At 38.7% G+C, this 17,563-nt stretch overlaps 1 protein-coding gene across 3 annotated transcripts in view; it reads left to right on the plus strand.

The window, feature by feature from the left end:
- ift172 (intraflagellar transport 172) overlaps positions 1-17,563 on the plus strand; it is a 209,920-nt gene that overhangs the window by 102,241 nt on the left and 90,116 nt on the right. For all 3 annotated transcript variants that reach the window (XM_072251419.1, XM_072251420.1, XM_072251421.1), the window contains exons 19-20: positions 542-626; positions 9,653-9,745. In XM_072251419.1, the coding sequence (XP_072107520.1) occupies positions 542-626; positions 9,653-9,745 (178 nt within the window). The remainder of the gene's footprint in view (positions 1-541; positions 627-9,652; positions 9,746-17,563) is intronic.

Here is a 17,563-nt window from a genome sequence, read left to right on the forward strand (position 1 = left end):
TTACTTCACCCTTCCCCCTCCCGATTTCACCTTTCACCTTATAGTCCTTCCTTCCCTCCCCCACCTTCTAACTCTGACTCCTCATCTTTTTTTATCCAGTCGTGCTGAAGGGTCGTGGCCCAAAACATTGACTGTACTCTTTTCCGTAGATGTAGTCTGGCCTGCAGAGTTCCTCCAGCATTTTGTGTGTGTTGCTTGGATTTCCAGCATCTGCAGATTTTCTCCTGTTTTTAATTTTTAGTTTTAATAACCCAGTTTTTACTTTGTCAGGTCAATGCTGATGTCATAGATTCACTGGACCAGCTTATTGTGCAGAAAGATCTTAATTTTGCTGAGCCTAACTTCAGCAGAGTATCGTCAGGTCTCAGAGCTGTGTTCATTGTACTTAATTTTGAATTATTATTATCCAGAACAATTTAATGTAGAAGAATCAAAATAACCTAAAGTTCTAGAATTGGCCCAAATATATCAAAGCAAACAAAAACATATTGGGGATTGAATCTGCATTTAAAAGACTTAATGCATGTTCCTTTTTTTAAAGATGCTTTGCTGCCCTGGGGGACGTGGCTAAAGCTCAGTTTCTTTGTGAGACTAACCAGATTGCAGACCAAGCAGCAAAAGAATATGTAAGTAATAACTGGGGCAATTAAACAACAACAAAAAACTAATTGCCATTTGAAAAACTTAAATATATCTGATAATTTTATACACTAAAAAACATTAAAATGTTTCATTAATTTGTGTTGCATATAAGTTATAAAACAGTGTTGTGCAATAATTGTTCTTTTGGGAAATGTTAAATTTGTTATCTTTTGACAAATTGAAGTTGATTTGGGACAAGGTGAAATTTGCAAGATTAATTTCACTTATGGCCTCTGGCCATATGTCTAATGTTATTCAGAAAAGTGCTTTCCGCCCCTCTGCCAAAATATATTTACATATATAATGACCACGGGCAATGTGAGGGGTCACACTCCACAGACGTGTCATATTATCTAGGAGGGGAAAGATGTGGAGCATGAATAAATATATGAATTACAGTTTGTAGATGGTTCTATTGATGTTTCGTGGGTCATGGTTATGTTATGGGACCAGTATCCAGAGGTCTGAACCTTTTTGTGTAATGGCAGGTAAGTTATGGTAGGAAGGCATAATGTTATTGATGAAGCCAGACCATTTTTAAGAGAACCAGGAAAATGATTTTATGCAAAGGTAGGAAAAACAGGAATTATCCCAAAATAGCCTGTGGACTCTGAAATTTTCAAGATTAAGATTGACATATTTCTGCCAAGTATTGATATCAGGGAATATAGAATTTTGGTGGTAAATATCATTGAGGTACAGATCAGCTAAACAGAGCATGAACATGTGGCCCAATTTCCTCCTCTTATCTATCACACAGTAAAATGTGGAATTGAATGAATTTTATACTTAAGCCAGTAGATGGCAGACTTTGTTTGTTGTAGTTTATAGATTTATTCCAGCATCAACGGCATGAAAAATAAGAAAACAAAGAAGGGTAAGGTCAGCTACCTCAACAAATATCAAATGATAGCATTCACATCTATCATTATGAATTGTTTTGAGAGGTTGGTTCTGGCTAGAATTAACTCCTGCCTGAGCAAGGACCTGGACCTTCTTCAGTTCACTTACCACCAAATCAGGTCTACAGTAAACCATATCTTACTGGCTGTCCACTCTCCTTTGGAACACCTGGACAATAGCAAAAGCATGTGTCATGCTGCTACTTATTGATGAGCACTCGATATTTAATACCATCATCCTCTCTGTATGACCCACCAAGCTTCTAAACCTGGGTCTCTGAACCTTTCTCTGCAACTGCTTCCTTGATGTCCTCATCTGGAGGCCACAGTTGGTATGGATCAGTATTAACATCTTCTCCTTTCTAGCAATCAACACATGCATATCACAAGAATGTGTACTTCTACTCTCTCTATACTTGTATCACCGATAAGTGCAGATCCAATGTGACTCATCAAATATTCTCAGTTAGGACTGAAATCCAGAGTCACAGCCATGGGTACTTCAATAAGCAGCATTGTTTTAAGGTGTTTAAAAAATTTATCGATACTCAAAATCAACATATCCTGGACTTCAGGCTCAGGTCGCGAGTATAGTTCCCCTTTAAGTAAGTGGAAGTGCGGAAGCTGCGTTATTCGACGGGCACGATTGAAACTCCAAGGCCTGAGATCCCCACTCCAGATTATCCCGCTGGTGAATGTACAGTCTCTGGAAAATAAAACTGAAGACCTCAGAGTAAGATTGCTTTACCAGTGGGACATCAGGGGCTGCTGTGTACTTTGCTTCATGGAAACATGGCTATGCCCTGCCATTTCTGATACAGCATTACAGACCGTTGGCTTCATGTGGCCAATGCAGAGAATTGCAGAAAAGCTTCAGAGGGTTGTAAACTCAGCCAGTTCCATCATGGGTGCCAGCCTCCCCAGCATCGAGGATATCTTCAAAAGGTGATGTCTCAAAATGGCATCATCCGTCATTAAGGACCTACCCCACCCAAGACATGCCTTCTTCTCATTATTATAATCAAGGAGGAGGTAGAAGCACATGAAGACTCATACAGAACATTGTAAGAGTAGCTTCTATTTAGATTTATGGATTCCAGCTAATTGGGGCACATTTTGGCCCAATCAGGTGGCTACCCCAATAAGCCGAAGTTTCATGAAAATAGAGGAAAAAAAGACAAACTACTGTTTAACTGAGTAAAAAATTATGTATTTAAATAAAATACAGAATAAATTTGAACATTACCAATACTACTGCAGTACTGTGAAACTGTGTACTAGTTCCTAATAGTTACCGAGGGAGGAATTCATCCAGTGTTCTGTTGATTGACTTAAATGAACATCAGCGCAGACACCTAGTGCAGATAATGGATTGCCTTTATACAATTCTATCGCTGACTGCATCCTTGAAAGTGTCATTTTCATTGTAATCTTCAAGATGAGTTTTGATACCTTGAGATTCTTCATAGTGCCTAACTTGTTGAAGTAATGAAATAGTTTCTTTTTCACTCCTGGTGGTTTCTGGCATCTCCAAGCCTACTCTGGACTGCTTGAAACTGCAGTGAGCAAAATTGTCTTAGTTTCTTGCCAACAATCAGTGATACCAATCACTGCCTTTTGAACACAAACACGCAACTAATGCTATTTAAAAACTGTTCACTGTAAGCACGGTGTCAAAAGCACTGAAAGCACAAGTGCATGCATCTGACTCTGTGCCATTTAATTTCCTGTTCCAATTAGTAAGCGGCACAGTGTCCCAATTAAACAAAGGGAATCCCAGCTGCTTTCTATATTAAGTTTTCTTCTTTAAGAGTTGTCCCAGATAAGCAGCTGCCCCAATTAACCGATGGCCCAATTTACAAGAATCCACTGTATACACTGTATATATAGCACTGTACTGCTGCCACAAAACCACATATTTCATGACATACAGTATGTCAGTGATAATAAACCTATTCTGATTCTTTTTTCCACTTGTCGTACTGACTGTCACTGGCTTGTCAATGCTTTAATGCCTCATTATATTTATTGTTATTGTTATTATCATCATTATCACACATATTTTGGCATAAAGTGAGAAGCTTATCTTGCATTCTGTTCATACCAATTCATATCACAGTGCATTGAGGTAGTGTAAGGTAAAACAATGAAAGAATGCAGAATAAAGTGTAACAGCTACAGAGAAAGTGCAGTGCAGATAGATAATAAGATGCAAGGTCATTACGAGATAGATTATGAAGTCAATAGTCCACCTTGCCATACTGGGGAGCCATTTAACAGTCTTATAATAGAGAGGGGGTATAGAAGCTGTCTTGAGTCTGGTAATCCATGCTTTCAGGCTTTTGTATCTTCTTCCTGATGGGAGATGGGAACAGAGAGAATGTCCAGAGTAGGTTGGGGTGTGTCTTTGATTATGTTGGGTGCATTGAGAAGTGCAAATAGTTAGATTTTTCTCTACTATACTGTCTCCATGGCTATGTAGAATTTTTAGGGATGCAGTATCTATAGGTAAATTACGACAATCTTTTTATGGAGCTTCTATTTCTCTAACGCTCAAAAAAGATAAGGATCCTACTCAATGTGCATCTTATAGGCCTATATCTTTGCTGAATGTGGATTCTATGATTTTTTCTAAAATATTGGCAACGAGATTGGAGAATGTATTGCCTCAAATTATTTCTGTTGATCAGACTGGATTTGTTAAAAATCATTACTCTTTCTTTAATATTAGGAGATTAATGAATATTGTTTATACTCCTTCACCTAGAACTCTAGAATGCGTCATTTCATTGGAAGCTGAGAAAGCCTTTGATAGAGTCGAATGGACATATTTGTTTAACACGCTTGAGAAGTTTAATTTTAGTCCGATATTCATATCTTGGATTAAATTGATATATCTTACTCCTTTGGCTTCGGTATTTACCAATAATCAAAGATCTCTCTTTTGTCAATTATCCTGTGGTACTAGGCAGGGTTGCCCTCGTAGTCCACTATTATTCGACATTGCCCTGGAACTGTTAGCTATTGCTATTCGTGACTCTCCTAATATATTTGGTATTACCCGTGGAAATGAGATACATAAATTATCACTATATGCAGATGATTTACTGTTATATATTTCTAACCCGGAGAAATCCATTCCGGCAGTATTAACTCTGCTTGCTCAGTTCAGTAGTTTTTCTGGTTACAAACTGAATCTTGGCAAGAGTGAACTTTTTCTATTAAATATGCAGGTTCCCATTTATAGATGTTCACCATTCAGAGTGATTACTGACTATTTTACTTATTTGGGAGTTAAAATTGCTAAGAGACATAAGGACTTATTCAAGCTCAATCTTTTTCCGTTAATTAGTCAGGTTAAACAACTGATTACGAAGTGGTCCCCGTTGTCTCTATCACTGATTGGCCGAATTAATGCTATTAAAATGATTATTCTACCTAAATTTTTATATCTACTCCAAGCGATACCAATTTTTATTCCTAAATCTTTTTTTGATACTATTGATTCTACAATTTCCTCCTATATATGGCAGAATAAAAATCCCAGGTTAAGTAAAAAATACTTACAGAAGTCCAAGAAAGATGGTGGTTTAGCATTGTCGAATCTAAGATTCTATTATTGGGCAATTAATATTTGATATTTAATATTTTGGACACAAGATTGGAATATAATTCCAAATCCACAATGGGTAAACCTTAAAGGTTACTCTGTACAAGGGTTCTCTTTGGCTTCCATTTTAGGAACTTCATTTCCTTTTGTATTATCTAAATTGAATAAACAAATGGTTAATCCAATAATTAAACGTACACTACGAATATAGTTTCAATTTTGTAAACTTTTTGGTTTGAACAAATTTATATTATCAAGCCCTGTTTTATCTAATTATTTTTCCAACCCTCTGTTATGGATCAAGCCTTTTTGATATGGAAAATAAAAGGTATAACATGTTTCCGTGACTTATTTCTGAATAACTGTTTCATGTCTTTTGAACAGTTATTTAATAAATTTAATTTGCCCAGATCCCACTTTTTTTAGATATTTACAAATAAGAAACTTTTTAAATACCACGCTGCCTACCTTCCCAATTTCACACTCTACTGATATCATCGATAAAATTTTAGGTTTAAATCCCTTTCAGAAGGATTAATAGCAACTATTTATGATATAATTATGAAATTACAGCCAGGTATATCTGATAAAATTAAAAATGAATGGGAAAGGGAACTTCAACTTTGCCTACCTATAGAGAAATGGAATAAAATTTTTCAATTAGTCAGTTCTTCTTCTATATGTGCCAAACATACGCTAATGCAATTTAAAGTAGTGCATAAGGCCCAAATGTCTAAAGATAAACTAGCCCGTTTTTATTCCCATATAAACCCTATTTATGACAGATGTCACTCTGAGATGGCTTCCTTAACTCATATGTTTTGGTCCTGCCCTCTTTTGAAAAAATTCTGGAAAGATATTTTTGATATTATTTCAACAGTTTTGCATTTTGACTTACAACCCCATCCTCTTATGGCAATTTTTGGTTTGCCAATGATGGAACATAGATTTTTATCCTCTTCAGCCTGTCAGATGATCGCATTTGTTACTTTAATGGCCAGAAGATCCGTTTTATTGAACTAGAAGGAGACCAACCCTCCTACCACATTTCAGTGGTTTTCCCAAACAATATCATGTTTAAATTTAGAAAAAACAGGTGACATTTTTGATCCTTCGCTTAAATTTGAAGAGACTTGGAAACCATTTATTCAACGTTTCATATGATGTAATTTGACCTTTTCCAAATCCTTCTTATTAACTTAAAATATATGAATAGAGGAGCGGAGTTGATGACATTATTGAATGTATTCGATTAAGATATTGGTCCAGCCTTGTTTTGTTCTGTTTGCTTTTTTTTTTGGATTTAGTATTTAATTTTATTCTTTTGTTTTTTTGGGGTGGGGTTTTTTCCATTTTTTTTTCTTTTTATTCATTTTTTCTCTATGATTAACTATATTAAGAGTTTCGAAGTCTATTACACCTGTATTATTTGAAGTCTTTTTTGTACATGTTTATCAACAATGAGATTATTCCAATCTCTCTGTATCAATTTTGTTATTCTGTTTATAATTTTGGAAAATTAATAAAAAGATTTAAAAAGAAAGAGAAGTGCAAATAGAGTCCATGGAGGAGAGATTGGTTTCTGTGATGTACTGAGCTATGTTCACAAATCTCTGCAATTTCTTACATTGATGGGCTTTCTTGGCTGTGATGCCTATATGGTCCGACCATATAGTTGGAATTTTTAAGTCTTTATCTGAAATATCATTTAACAGAAAATGGTTGAGTAGGATTTTTTAATATATGAACTATAGTGTGTCTCAAGTATTGACTGTACATTATCAGTGTTATCAGTTAGATACTAAATGTCAACGGAGAAACTAATGTCAACCAAGGAATGAAGAAAATACACTTGCCTGGTGGACATTGAGTTTACATAACCTACATAAACTGCTGTGCTGATTAAATTATCTTTGATCATTCTGTTTTTGCGATACAAGCTAAAAAGTTGCATATGATTAAAAAAGAAGGTCTGAAAATGTTGGAAAAGCTCAGTCAAGCGACATCTGTGGCAAAAGCAGAAGAATGTGAGAGAGACTATTAACAGAAGAGGGTCAGCCAGCCATTGCTGTATTCTGCTGATGTAAAACTATGTTCCTGCTTTTTCTCCCCATACCTCTTGACTCCCTTGTGGTTTTAATGTCTGCCTTGAATGTATTCAATGGCTCCACCCCCACTGCCATCTGGAGTAAACAAAATTCCAAAGCTCCACCACCCTGCTCAAAGAAGAATGTCCTCCTTGCCTCTTTCTAAATGGAAAATCACTTCTTCTGAAACCACCTCTCTAGTTCTTGATGCTGCAAATAGAAGAAACATTTTCTTAGCATCTGCCCCATTCATCCTTCAGAATCTTTGGGTTTCTTATGGGAATCTTATGACCTCTCAATCTTCTATACCCCATCCTGTTCCACTGATCCTCATTTGATAAAATCTTAATACCAGGAATCAGCTAAGTAAATCTTCACTGCACTTGGAACTCATTTTGCAGTTTCATTAGCACTCTGTAAAACTGTGTCAAAATTTCCATTATTTTATACTCCATAAAGGTTAATATTTCACAAGCATTCCTAATTGTATGTTGTACCTGCATATTAACTTGTTGAGCTTCATGTCTAGGACTTTGAGATCCTTTTATACCAGATATTTTGCAGATCCTCTGCATTTAAGTTTTTAAAAGTTGCTCTTTCATGCGTTCATTCTTTCAGAGTGGATAGCCTCACTTTTTCCAATATTAAACTTCATTTGGCACCTTCTTAACTGGTCACTTAATCTATATATATCCTTTCTCTGGGTCTTTGTGTCCTTTCACATCTTGCTATCCCATATATTTTTATATCATCAAGAAATTTGGCTATTGTATATTTGTTTTGCTCATCCAAGTCATCAACAAAAATCATAATTAGTTGAGGGCCCAGCTCCTATAGCATCCTACCAGTTACTGGTTCTAATTCAAAAATTACCCACAAATGCCACTTCCTTGTTTCCTGTCAACTCACCAATATCCTCTCCATGCCAATATATTATCTGACTCCTATGCACGCTGGCATCTTACCCAATATATTATAGAAATCCAGAAGCTGTACATCTACTGGTTCTCATTTATCTACCATGTTTATTACATCATCAAACAAACTTGTCAAACACAATTTAATTTTTGTAAATCTATATTGACTCTACAAAATTTTTGAAATGTTCTTCTATTAACTCCGTGTAAAGACATATGTTGTGCTAATGACCCAATAATGTCTTAAATTCCTTTTCAGTTCTTGAAAGGCGACATTATTATTGTAGTGTTAGAATTTTTAAAAGTTCTTTCCTCCCTATAGATACTTACATTTTTTAGTATTATTTTGATATTTTAATATATTCTACAATGAAGACCAACCAAAATTAATTTAGAATTTTCTCATTTCTCTGCTCCTTATTATCTATTAGTCAGACTCATGCCCTAATGAACTACATTTACTTTTGCTACTCTCTTTTTGAAAAAGGGCTTCTTTGGATTCATATCAATTGTTAATTTACTGAAGCCTCTCCCTCTTTTTAAATTCATCCTCTGCTGGTTTTGAAAACTTCCTAGTTCTCTGGCTTACCACAAATGTTACTTACACCATCGTTCATTGTGTTTATTGTAATTTTTTAAAAATTGTACCTGTCTTTGTGGTCCACCCATTTATTAGCTCCCTCAGTGAAGATTGAGGCCTAGTGTAGCCGCCAGTGCTGAGTACCTACAGACCATCTGACAGTGGAAAAATACTTTAAATAAATAAATAAATAATATTTGTATATATAAACAAACCTGTGACATGTAGATAGGAACAACTGCTGACAAATTGTTTAGAAAAAAACATGATTTATGGGACTTGCTAATATTCCTTCAAAATGTGAAGCTTTTTGAAACCAATGCCACATGGCTGGAGGGAAAGTAAGACCTGATTCTGCTACAATTTCTCATGTTCTTTTGCCTCTCTTGGAATTGACTTGGCCATTAAATGCGGGCTCAGTTGGGGTGGGAATTTCTCAGTCCTTTGTCTACACCTAAATAAGGCAAGCTAGCGAAACCTTTAAGTTCATGGTTATGTAGGCAAATGGAAAAATGGCACATTGGCTCAACGCCTCCAGCGTGATGCGCACATAACTCTGTATTAGGAGATGAAAGTCAATCTTGGCACATATTAGGACAAATGAAATATTAAGAGAACTTAGAGATAGAAATACTGTTGCACGTGTTTGTGAACTGGCTGTTGCATAACTAAAAAGATTCTTTTGATAGTTTAGCCATATTCTTAAATCAATTGGACCAAATTCTTCGTTTATTGCACAACATAGTAAAAAGAAACCAAGAAAATTCCTGTTCTTTGTTGCTTTCGGATCTGCTGAGTATTTATAGCATTTTCTCTTTATTTTTGTTTTTGCTAAATTGTATACAGGATGCTCTTTACTTGTTTTTTTTAAATGATACGATAAAATAATAGAATCTTGTTTTATTTCTTTTTAGGGAGGTGATGGCACAGACAATTACCTTGTTCGTGCACGATTGGCTATGTTGGAGAAAAATTACAAATTAGCAGAAAGTTATTATCTGGAGCAGGTATGTGTGCAAAATCACTACATAACTGACAACTATTAATTTTGCACAATTCCACTGTTGTACATGTGCTTCCTGGATTACGAAAAAGCTTTTGACTTGGTCAATTATGAACAGCTGGTCAATTGCCTGAACTTATTGGAGCTGGATGGGAAAGAAGTTCGACTGATTGCGAGTCTGTACTGGCTTCAGAAGGCAGTAATAAGAACTAGTGGTGGGAATTCACCGGAGGTTGAGATCCAAAAAGGGGTTTGCCAGGGCTGCATTATCTCCCCTTTATTATTTAACATTTACTCAGAGGTAGTCTTCAGGGTGTTGAATGATGAAGCTGGTGTCCAAATTGGTGGAGTGACGGTGAACAACTTGAGGTATGCAGATGATTCAGTGTTGTTAGCCGAGACTGAGGACGTGTTACTCAGAATGGTAGATAAGATAAATGCTGAAGATGAACGATTTGGAATGAAAATAAATGCTGCAAAGACGAAGATGATGGTAGTATCACGGAAGAAAGAAGCCCCCAAAGTCAGTATCAGAATTAACAGCGTAGGCATAGAGCAAGTCAAGAAGTTTGTGTCCTTGGGACAGATGGTCACAGAGGATGGGAAATGTGATACAGAAATTAGATGAAGAATTGAGACTGCAAGATCAACATTCTGGAGCCTGACGTGCTGTGTGGCAAGAGGTTGGACTTTGGGCTGCGTTGTAGAATTTGGAAATGCTACGTCTGGAGCAGTCTGTTGTATGGAGTCGAATCATGGACCTTATGCAAGGAAGCGCAACAACAACTGAAGGCGTTTGGAATGTGGTGTTTAAGGAGAATGCAGAAAATTAGATGGGTGACCAAGGTCAGTAATATGGAAGTGTTGAAGAGAGCGAGGAGAGAAAATGAGTTGCTGAAGAATGTGCAGAAAAGGAAGCTGGAATATGCCGGGCACTTGTTAAGGAGTGGTGGACTGCAGAAATTGTTATTGGAAGGGATGATAGAAGGAAAGAGGGAAAGAGGAAGGCAGCGAACCACTTGGTACGATAATGTGAGGCAATGGACTGGGTTGAGTTAAGCTGAGGCCAGAAAAAGAGCGCAAGATCGAAGAAGATTGAGATGCATAGCTGCCAACCCCGGATTCGGGACGGCACCCACTGACTGACATCTATATGAATACTGAATGCAAATTTTAGTGTGGCTTTGTATTTCTTTTGGTCTAATCTCACAGGCAATTAATAGTATTCTATTTGCAGATTAGTAATTGATCATTGTACTAACTTTTTCTCTGAAAAATGTGACTTTTATTTGATTGATTGATTGATTGATTTATTTCGCAATATAGTGCAGAGTGAGTCCCTTTGGCCCTTTGAGCCATGCTGCCTCCGCAACCTCTGACAAGCCCGATTTAACCTTAACTTAATCACGGGACAATTTACAATGACCCCCCAATTAACCCACCTGGTACTTCTTTGGACTGTGGGAGGAAATCAGCACCTGGGGAAAACTCATGTATTCCACAGGGGGGACATACAGAGACTCCTTACAGAGGACTCTGGAATTGAACTCTGAACTCTGATGCCCCGAGCTCTAATAGCATCATGCTAGCCCCTACATGGTGCTTTCTTTTTTATGCATCTGATATTCTCAAAAATTGTCAAGTGCTTTCAATTTATTTACTTCCATGTCATAAACTTTATTATTTGTAAATGTGGAAGATTAAATGAGCTTCAGTGATAAAAATATGAAAAGACAAAATATTAAGGGACTTGGCTTTTTAAAAAGTAGATAAATTCCAGGTTTGGATGAAATATATCCAGATTTCTTTAAGTTAGCATTTGGATTCCACAGGGCTAAGTATTCTGTCCAATGTCTTGTTTTATATATTAATATTTCAGTCTTAAATACAAAGGACATGTAAAAGAAGCTTGCAGGTAGTTATGTGGTTGATAGTGATGCAAAAACCTTTAGTTTGCCACGTTGTAGAAAAGTAGAAAAATTGAAACAGTAGACAATTTGCCCTTTCAAGCAAAAATAGAAAATTCTGGAAAAACTTAGCAGGTTAGGTAGCACCTATGGAAAGAGAATGAGTCAACACTTTTGGTCTGCAACCCTTCATCAGAACTGGGTGTGAGAGAGATGCAAGTTGGTTTACAGTAGAAGAGTTCAGAGAAAGAAAAGGATGTGTCACAATCTGAAACATCCCAGCCATGCCCTCTGCCCTATTAAAAAATCAACTTTTGTTTCGGAATTCCAACAGATGCAGTTTATTTTTGTTTCTAATTTGAACCTGTTTTAACAGTCAGTGCTATCATGGCTGATCATCTACCTCAACATTTCCTGTAATGACCCCATATCCCTTGATGCCTTTTGCATCCAAAAGTTATTCTGCCTATAGTCAATGCATTACCCCCCAAGGCCATGCATTTTAATCTTGCTCCAGCAGAGATAATGATTCACATCACCAGAGACCCAGGTTCAGTTTTGGCCTTGGGTCCTGACCCAGATCTGACCCGGATCTGGGCCATACCCTCCAAATATCCGGACCTGCCTCTTAGTTTTTTTGCCCTACCTTATGTTCCCTTTTCTATTGTCTACTTATAATTTATAATTTAAATTTTTAATATTTACTATGGATTTGTACTGCCGGGAGCATAAAGAGCAGAATCAAATATTGCTGTGATGATTGTACACTCTAGTATCAATTGTTTGGCGACTATAAAGTATAAAGTATCCCAGCTACTAGTTTGGTGAATCCTTGCTTCTTTCCTGAAACTATTTCCTTTCTTAGATAAGGAGGTCAAAAATTGACACAATATTGCAGGAGTGGTCTCACGTGGTCCCTGCATAAAAGGCATCCTTGCTCTATTATTTAAATCCTCTTACTGTGAAGGCCAGTGGATTATTTCTACCTTAAATTGCTTGCTGTATTTGCATTTTTCTCTCTTGGTGACTGGCGTACTAGAACACCCATATCTCGTTGTGTATCAGTACTTAATATGATTGCATTTAAATAACACGTATCTTTTCTAGTTCTACTACCTTAATGGGTAACTCTATCTTTATCCTTGGTATTACAACATCTGCTAAGTTCTTGTCCAACTCACTCAATCTAAGTAATCTTAAAATATTTTTGTTTTCTCTTTGCAATTTGTAATCCCACATTATTTAGTCATTGGGAAATTTTGAAATATTGTCTTTTTCATCATTCAAATTACTGATGCCTGTTATGAATAGTCAAAGCCAAACAGTAATCCCTGAGCCTAGTTACTGTCCTGAAAATATTTCCAATCCTTGAGCATCAGACAATTTTCAGTCAATGCATTACCCCCAAGGCCGTGCATTTTAATCTTGCTCAGTTGTGCATCCAGCAGAGATGATGCTTCACATCACCAGAGATCCAGGTTCAGTTTTGGCCTTGGGTGCTGTAAGTTGTGGAGTTGTATATTTTTCCTGTGATTATGTGAGTTCCTTCATGTAGTGGCGGCGCTGAGGTGGTGCTGATGCTATAGCACCACCAAGAAATTAACTGAAATTTGACATACAGATTGCAGCTGCTTTCTCTGTATAGATTTGAATATAGCTTGTTTCTCCAGTTGATCTAGTGAAACAGCACCCCCAATTACCATAGCACCCACGCAGCAATAAAGTTATAAACTCTGTGCTGGTCTAAGGTCAGATCCACTCTGCACTTCTGCTTATTCGTTCGTTGTCAATGTCTTGCTGTTGCTGTTCTCAGATCAGTTAAGCTGATCTAAGATCACTTAAGGTGGTGATGTCACTCACTCTCACTCACGTAAGAGACTGATAGTATACATACATTGTGCAGGATCCAGGCGCAGATCCATGGTCTCGCGAGACTAACGGATGCCACACACACACATTGTGCTTTTACAAGCTAGCGTGGGCCTGGCACGTGCATTATTTTGGCCGGTGTGAAAAATGGACCGATCGTTAGTGAGAAAATGACCCCATCCAGAGGAATCAGTGGTGTCTCAGCCTGAGGCCTGTCTTAATTGAAAGTGACATGCAGAAAGAAGTAAGTGGGGATAAAGATGACAGCAGTTCATCGAAGGAGTGTGAGGGCGAAGCAGAGGAACAAGAAATGGAGCGGGATTCGGAAGGGAACATGGATGAAGCTGCTCTTAGTGCTAGTGGGAATACTGTTAGCGATGTTAGCCAGCAGCCTGAGGAAGGACCCTGTTGGCCAGCATTGAAAAAGTACCCTTCACAACAGTTTGGCAGTCAGCAAAGGAGTTTTATTCGTTGCTGGTTTGACCTGTACTCCTGGCTGGAATATTCAATCACGAAAGATACTACGTTCTGCTTTGCATGCAGGCACTTCCTGTGTGGAGGACATGGGTTCCATTCTGATTCTATCTTCACTGTCTCCGGTTACCGCAACTGGCGGAAAGCTACAACAGCTTTCAAAACCCACCATGTAAGTGTAGCTTATAAGTTTGCTATGGAGGCATGGGCCAAATTCAGATTGAGAAGATTGAGAAGGGTCAGAGCCGTCCCTATTTCCTGAGGAGATTGAGGTCCTTTAACATCTGTCGGACGATGCTGAGCATGTTCTACGAGTCTGTGGTGGCCAGTACTATCATGTTTGCTGTTGTGTGCTGGGGCAGCAGGCTGAGGGTAGCAGACACCAACAGAATCAACAAACTCATTCATAAGGCCAGTGATGTTGTGGGGATGGAACTGGACTCTGACAGTGGTGTCTGAAAAGAGATGCTATCCAAGTTGCATGCCACCTTGGACAATGTCTCCCATCTACTACATAATGTACTGGTTGGGCACAGGAGTACATTCAGCCAGAGACTCATTTCACCCAGATGCAACACTGAGCGTCATAGGAAGTCATTCCTGCCTGTGGCCATCAAACTTTACAACTCCTCCCTTGGAGGATCAGACACCCTGAGCCAATAGGCTGGTCCTGGACTTATTTCCATCTGGCATAATTTACATGTTATTATTTAATTATTTATGGTTTTATATTGCTATATTTATACTCTATTCTTGGTTGGTGCAACTGTAACGAAACCCAATTTTCCTCAGGATCAATGAAGTATGACTATGACTATGACTACTATGACTAGAAAATAAGACGGTTCAAGATTGGGAAATATGCTTGATAAAGGACATGCAAAGATTGTCCAAGAAAATCGTGAGTATATGAGACCAGTGGTTGAGTCTCTACGCTATACTGCGTGCCAAGGCGTTGCCCAGCGAGGACACCGGGAGGATGATGGATCTGGCAATAGGGGAAACTTTGTTGAGTCGCTCAGTGTAATTGGGCAGTTTGATAAGACTGTAGCTAAAAAAATAGAGGATAATCCTGGAAATGCAAAAAACACCCATCACAATATCCAAAATGAAATTATGGGTCTTATGGCAGATATGGTCAGACGTCAAATAAGGGCAGAAATCAAGGAGGCTGGATATTTTGCCATGATGGTGGATGAAAGTAAAGACTTGAGTAAAATGGAGCAAATATCGGTGGTGGTGCGGTACTTGAATAACGAAACAGTGCTTGAAGAATTCTTGCACTTCACTCCAGCAGAAGGGTTGGACGCAGAGTTGCTTCTTAAAAGCATTGAACAGACACTCGCCCAGTGTGTTATTGATAAGAACGTGTGTATAGATGAGTGTTATGATGGGCCGGCAGTGATGTCCGGGTGCAATAACGGGGTACAAGAGAGGTTCAGGAAAGAGCTCCTGCAGGCATTATATATACACTGCCATGCTCACAGACTTAACCTTGTTTTAGTGGATGTTGTGAGCAATGTACAACAAGCGGGTGAGTTTTTTGAAACTGTGCAGCTGCTTTACAACTTCTTTTCGAACTCTGTTGCCCACGATCTTTTCATGAAGAAACAGAGAGAATTGGAATCAACTGCACAGCCCGTGGAGTTGAAGAAATTGTCAGATACACGCTGGGCATGGCAGTATACAGCTTTGTGGGCTATAAGGAAATCACTCCCTGCCATTCTAGCTACACTACAGGATATTATGGATCAACCAAATGCACAGAGGAAAACGGAGGCTAGAGCTGTAAATATAGAAACATAGAAAATAGGTGCAGGAGTAGGCCATTCGGCCCTTCGAGCCTGCACCACCATTCAGTATGATCATGGCTGATCATCCAACTCAGAACCCTGTACCTGCCTTCCCTCCATACCCCGATCCCTTTAGCCACAAGGGCCATAAATGGACTGATTGACGAGCAGTTTGCTTTACTTCTCACTCTGAAGATTTATTCCAAGTCACTTTGTTCATGTCAGACCAGCTACAGTCTCCCAGTTTGGAGCTTTCATCCGCTGTGGACTTTTTTTTTAGATTATGAGAACACTCAGTCCTCTTTTATTGTCATTTAGAAATGCATACATGCATTAAGAAATGATACAATGTTTCTCCAGAGTGATATCATAGAAAACAAGACAGACCAAAGACTAACACTGACAGAACCACATAATTATAACATATAGTTACAGCAGTGCAAAGCAATACCATAATTTGATAAAGGACAGACCATAGGCATAGTAAAAAAGAAGTCTCAAAGTCCCCGAGTCAATCGACTCCTGAGTCCCCGATAGCAGGCGGCAAAAGGGAGAAACTCCCTGCCATAAACCTCCAGGCACCGTCAACTTCCCGATACCTTGGAAGCAGCCGACCCCAGCCGACACTGAGTCCATCTGTCCGAAAACTCCGAGCTTCCGAGCAGCCTCTCCGATAGAGCCTCCCGAGCACCATCCTCTGCCGAGTGCCTTCGACCTCTCCCCGGCCGCTGAAACACACAAAGCCGAGGATTTCGAGGCCTACAGCTCCAGAGGTTCCAGTTACCACACAGTAACAGCGGTAGCAAAGCAGTTATTTCAGAAGTTTTCCAGATGTTCCGCTATGCATTCATGTCTGTCTCCATCAAATCAGAATTGTGCATGACTTGGCTCAGTCTGTTACCAATGCACTCTCAACAAAACGGGGAGAGGAATCATGGAGTGAAATTCAGGCAAGAGCTAGGGACCTGTGTGTCAAGGCCAGTATACAGAGCAGACCACATAAAAGGAGACAGACCCAGCCACCCCGCTGCCTACAGGATTTTGTTGTTGAGGCCCAAACTGAATGCACACCTGTCACATCCTCTGATGACCTTCGCAAGCACTGTTTTTATCTGGTTATAGACAGACTTCTGACTGAAATGAAAAGAGGGTTTTCAATTGAGACTGGGGGTGTTCTGACTGGAGTCTCAGCATTGAGTCCCAAACACAAGCTCCTCCTAGACAAGAATTGTCTTTGGCCAATGGCCCAATACAATGGAATGACTGAAGTGAACCTGACTGCAGAGCTGCATCAGGTTCAGCGTCTGCTGGAAACAAAACAAAAGCAAGGACAGACAGTGAATGACACAGTGGAATTTCTAGCTCTAATGAGACCCTACCACGATGCATTTATAGATTTATATAAACTAATCTGCATATCACTGACTGCCTGTGACATCTGCCTCATGTGAATGGAGTTTCTCTTGCCTCAGACGCCTCAAAAACTACCTAAGGAATAGCAGCGGCGATGCTCGCAACAGCAACTTGACCCTGTTGGCCATAAACAGCCGGAGGACCAAAGCACTTGACATCCAGAAAATCATTGATGCTTTCACCACCAATCACAACAACAGACGGATTGTGCTTCTCTGAAAACATCAGTGGTGTGTGCAGTTGATTTTTTAAAAATTGGGTCTAGACTAATGCTGGTTATAATTATTATTTTGTGGTGGATACCCCATATTCCTTATGTTTCCTACAAGTCCTAAAATATTACATTTACTGCTATTAAGCCTACTG

Source organism: Mobula birostris, chromosome 2, assembly GCF_030028105.1.
Source record: "Mobula birostris isolate sMobBir1 chromosome 2, sMobBir1.hap1, whole genome shotgun sequence".
Taxonomy (NCBI): Eukaryota; Metazoa; Chordata; class Chondrichthyes; order Myliobatiformes; family Myliobatidae; genus Mobula; species Mobula birostris.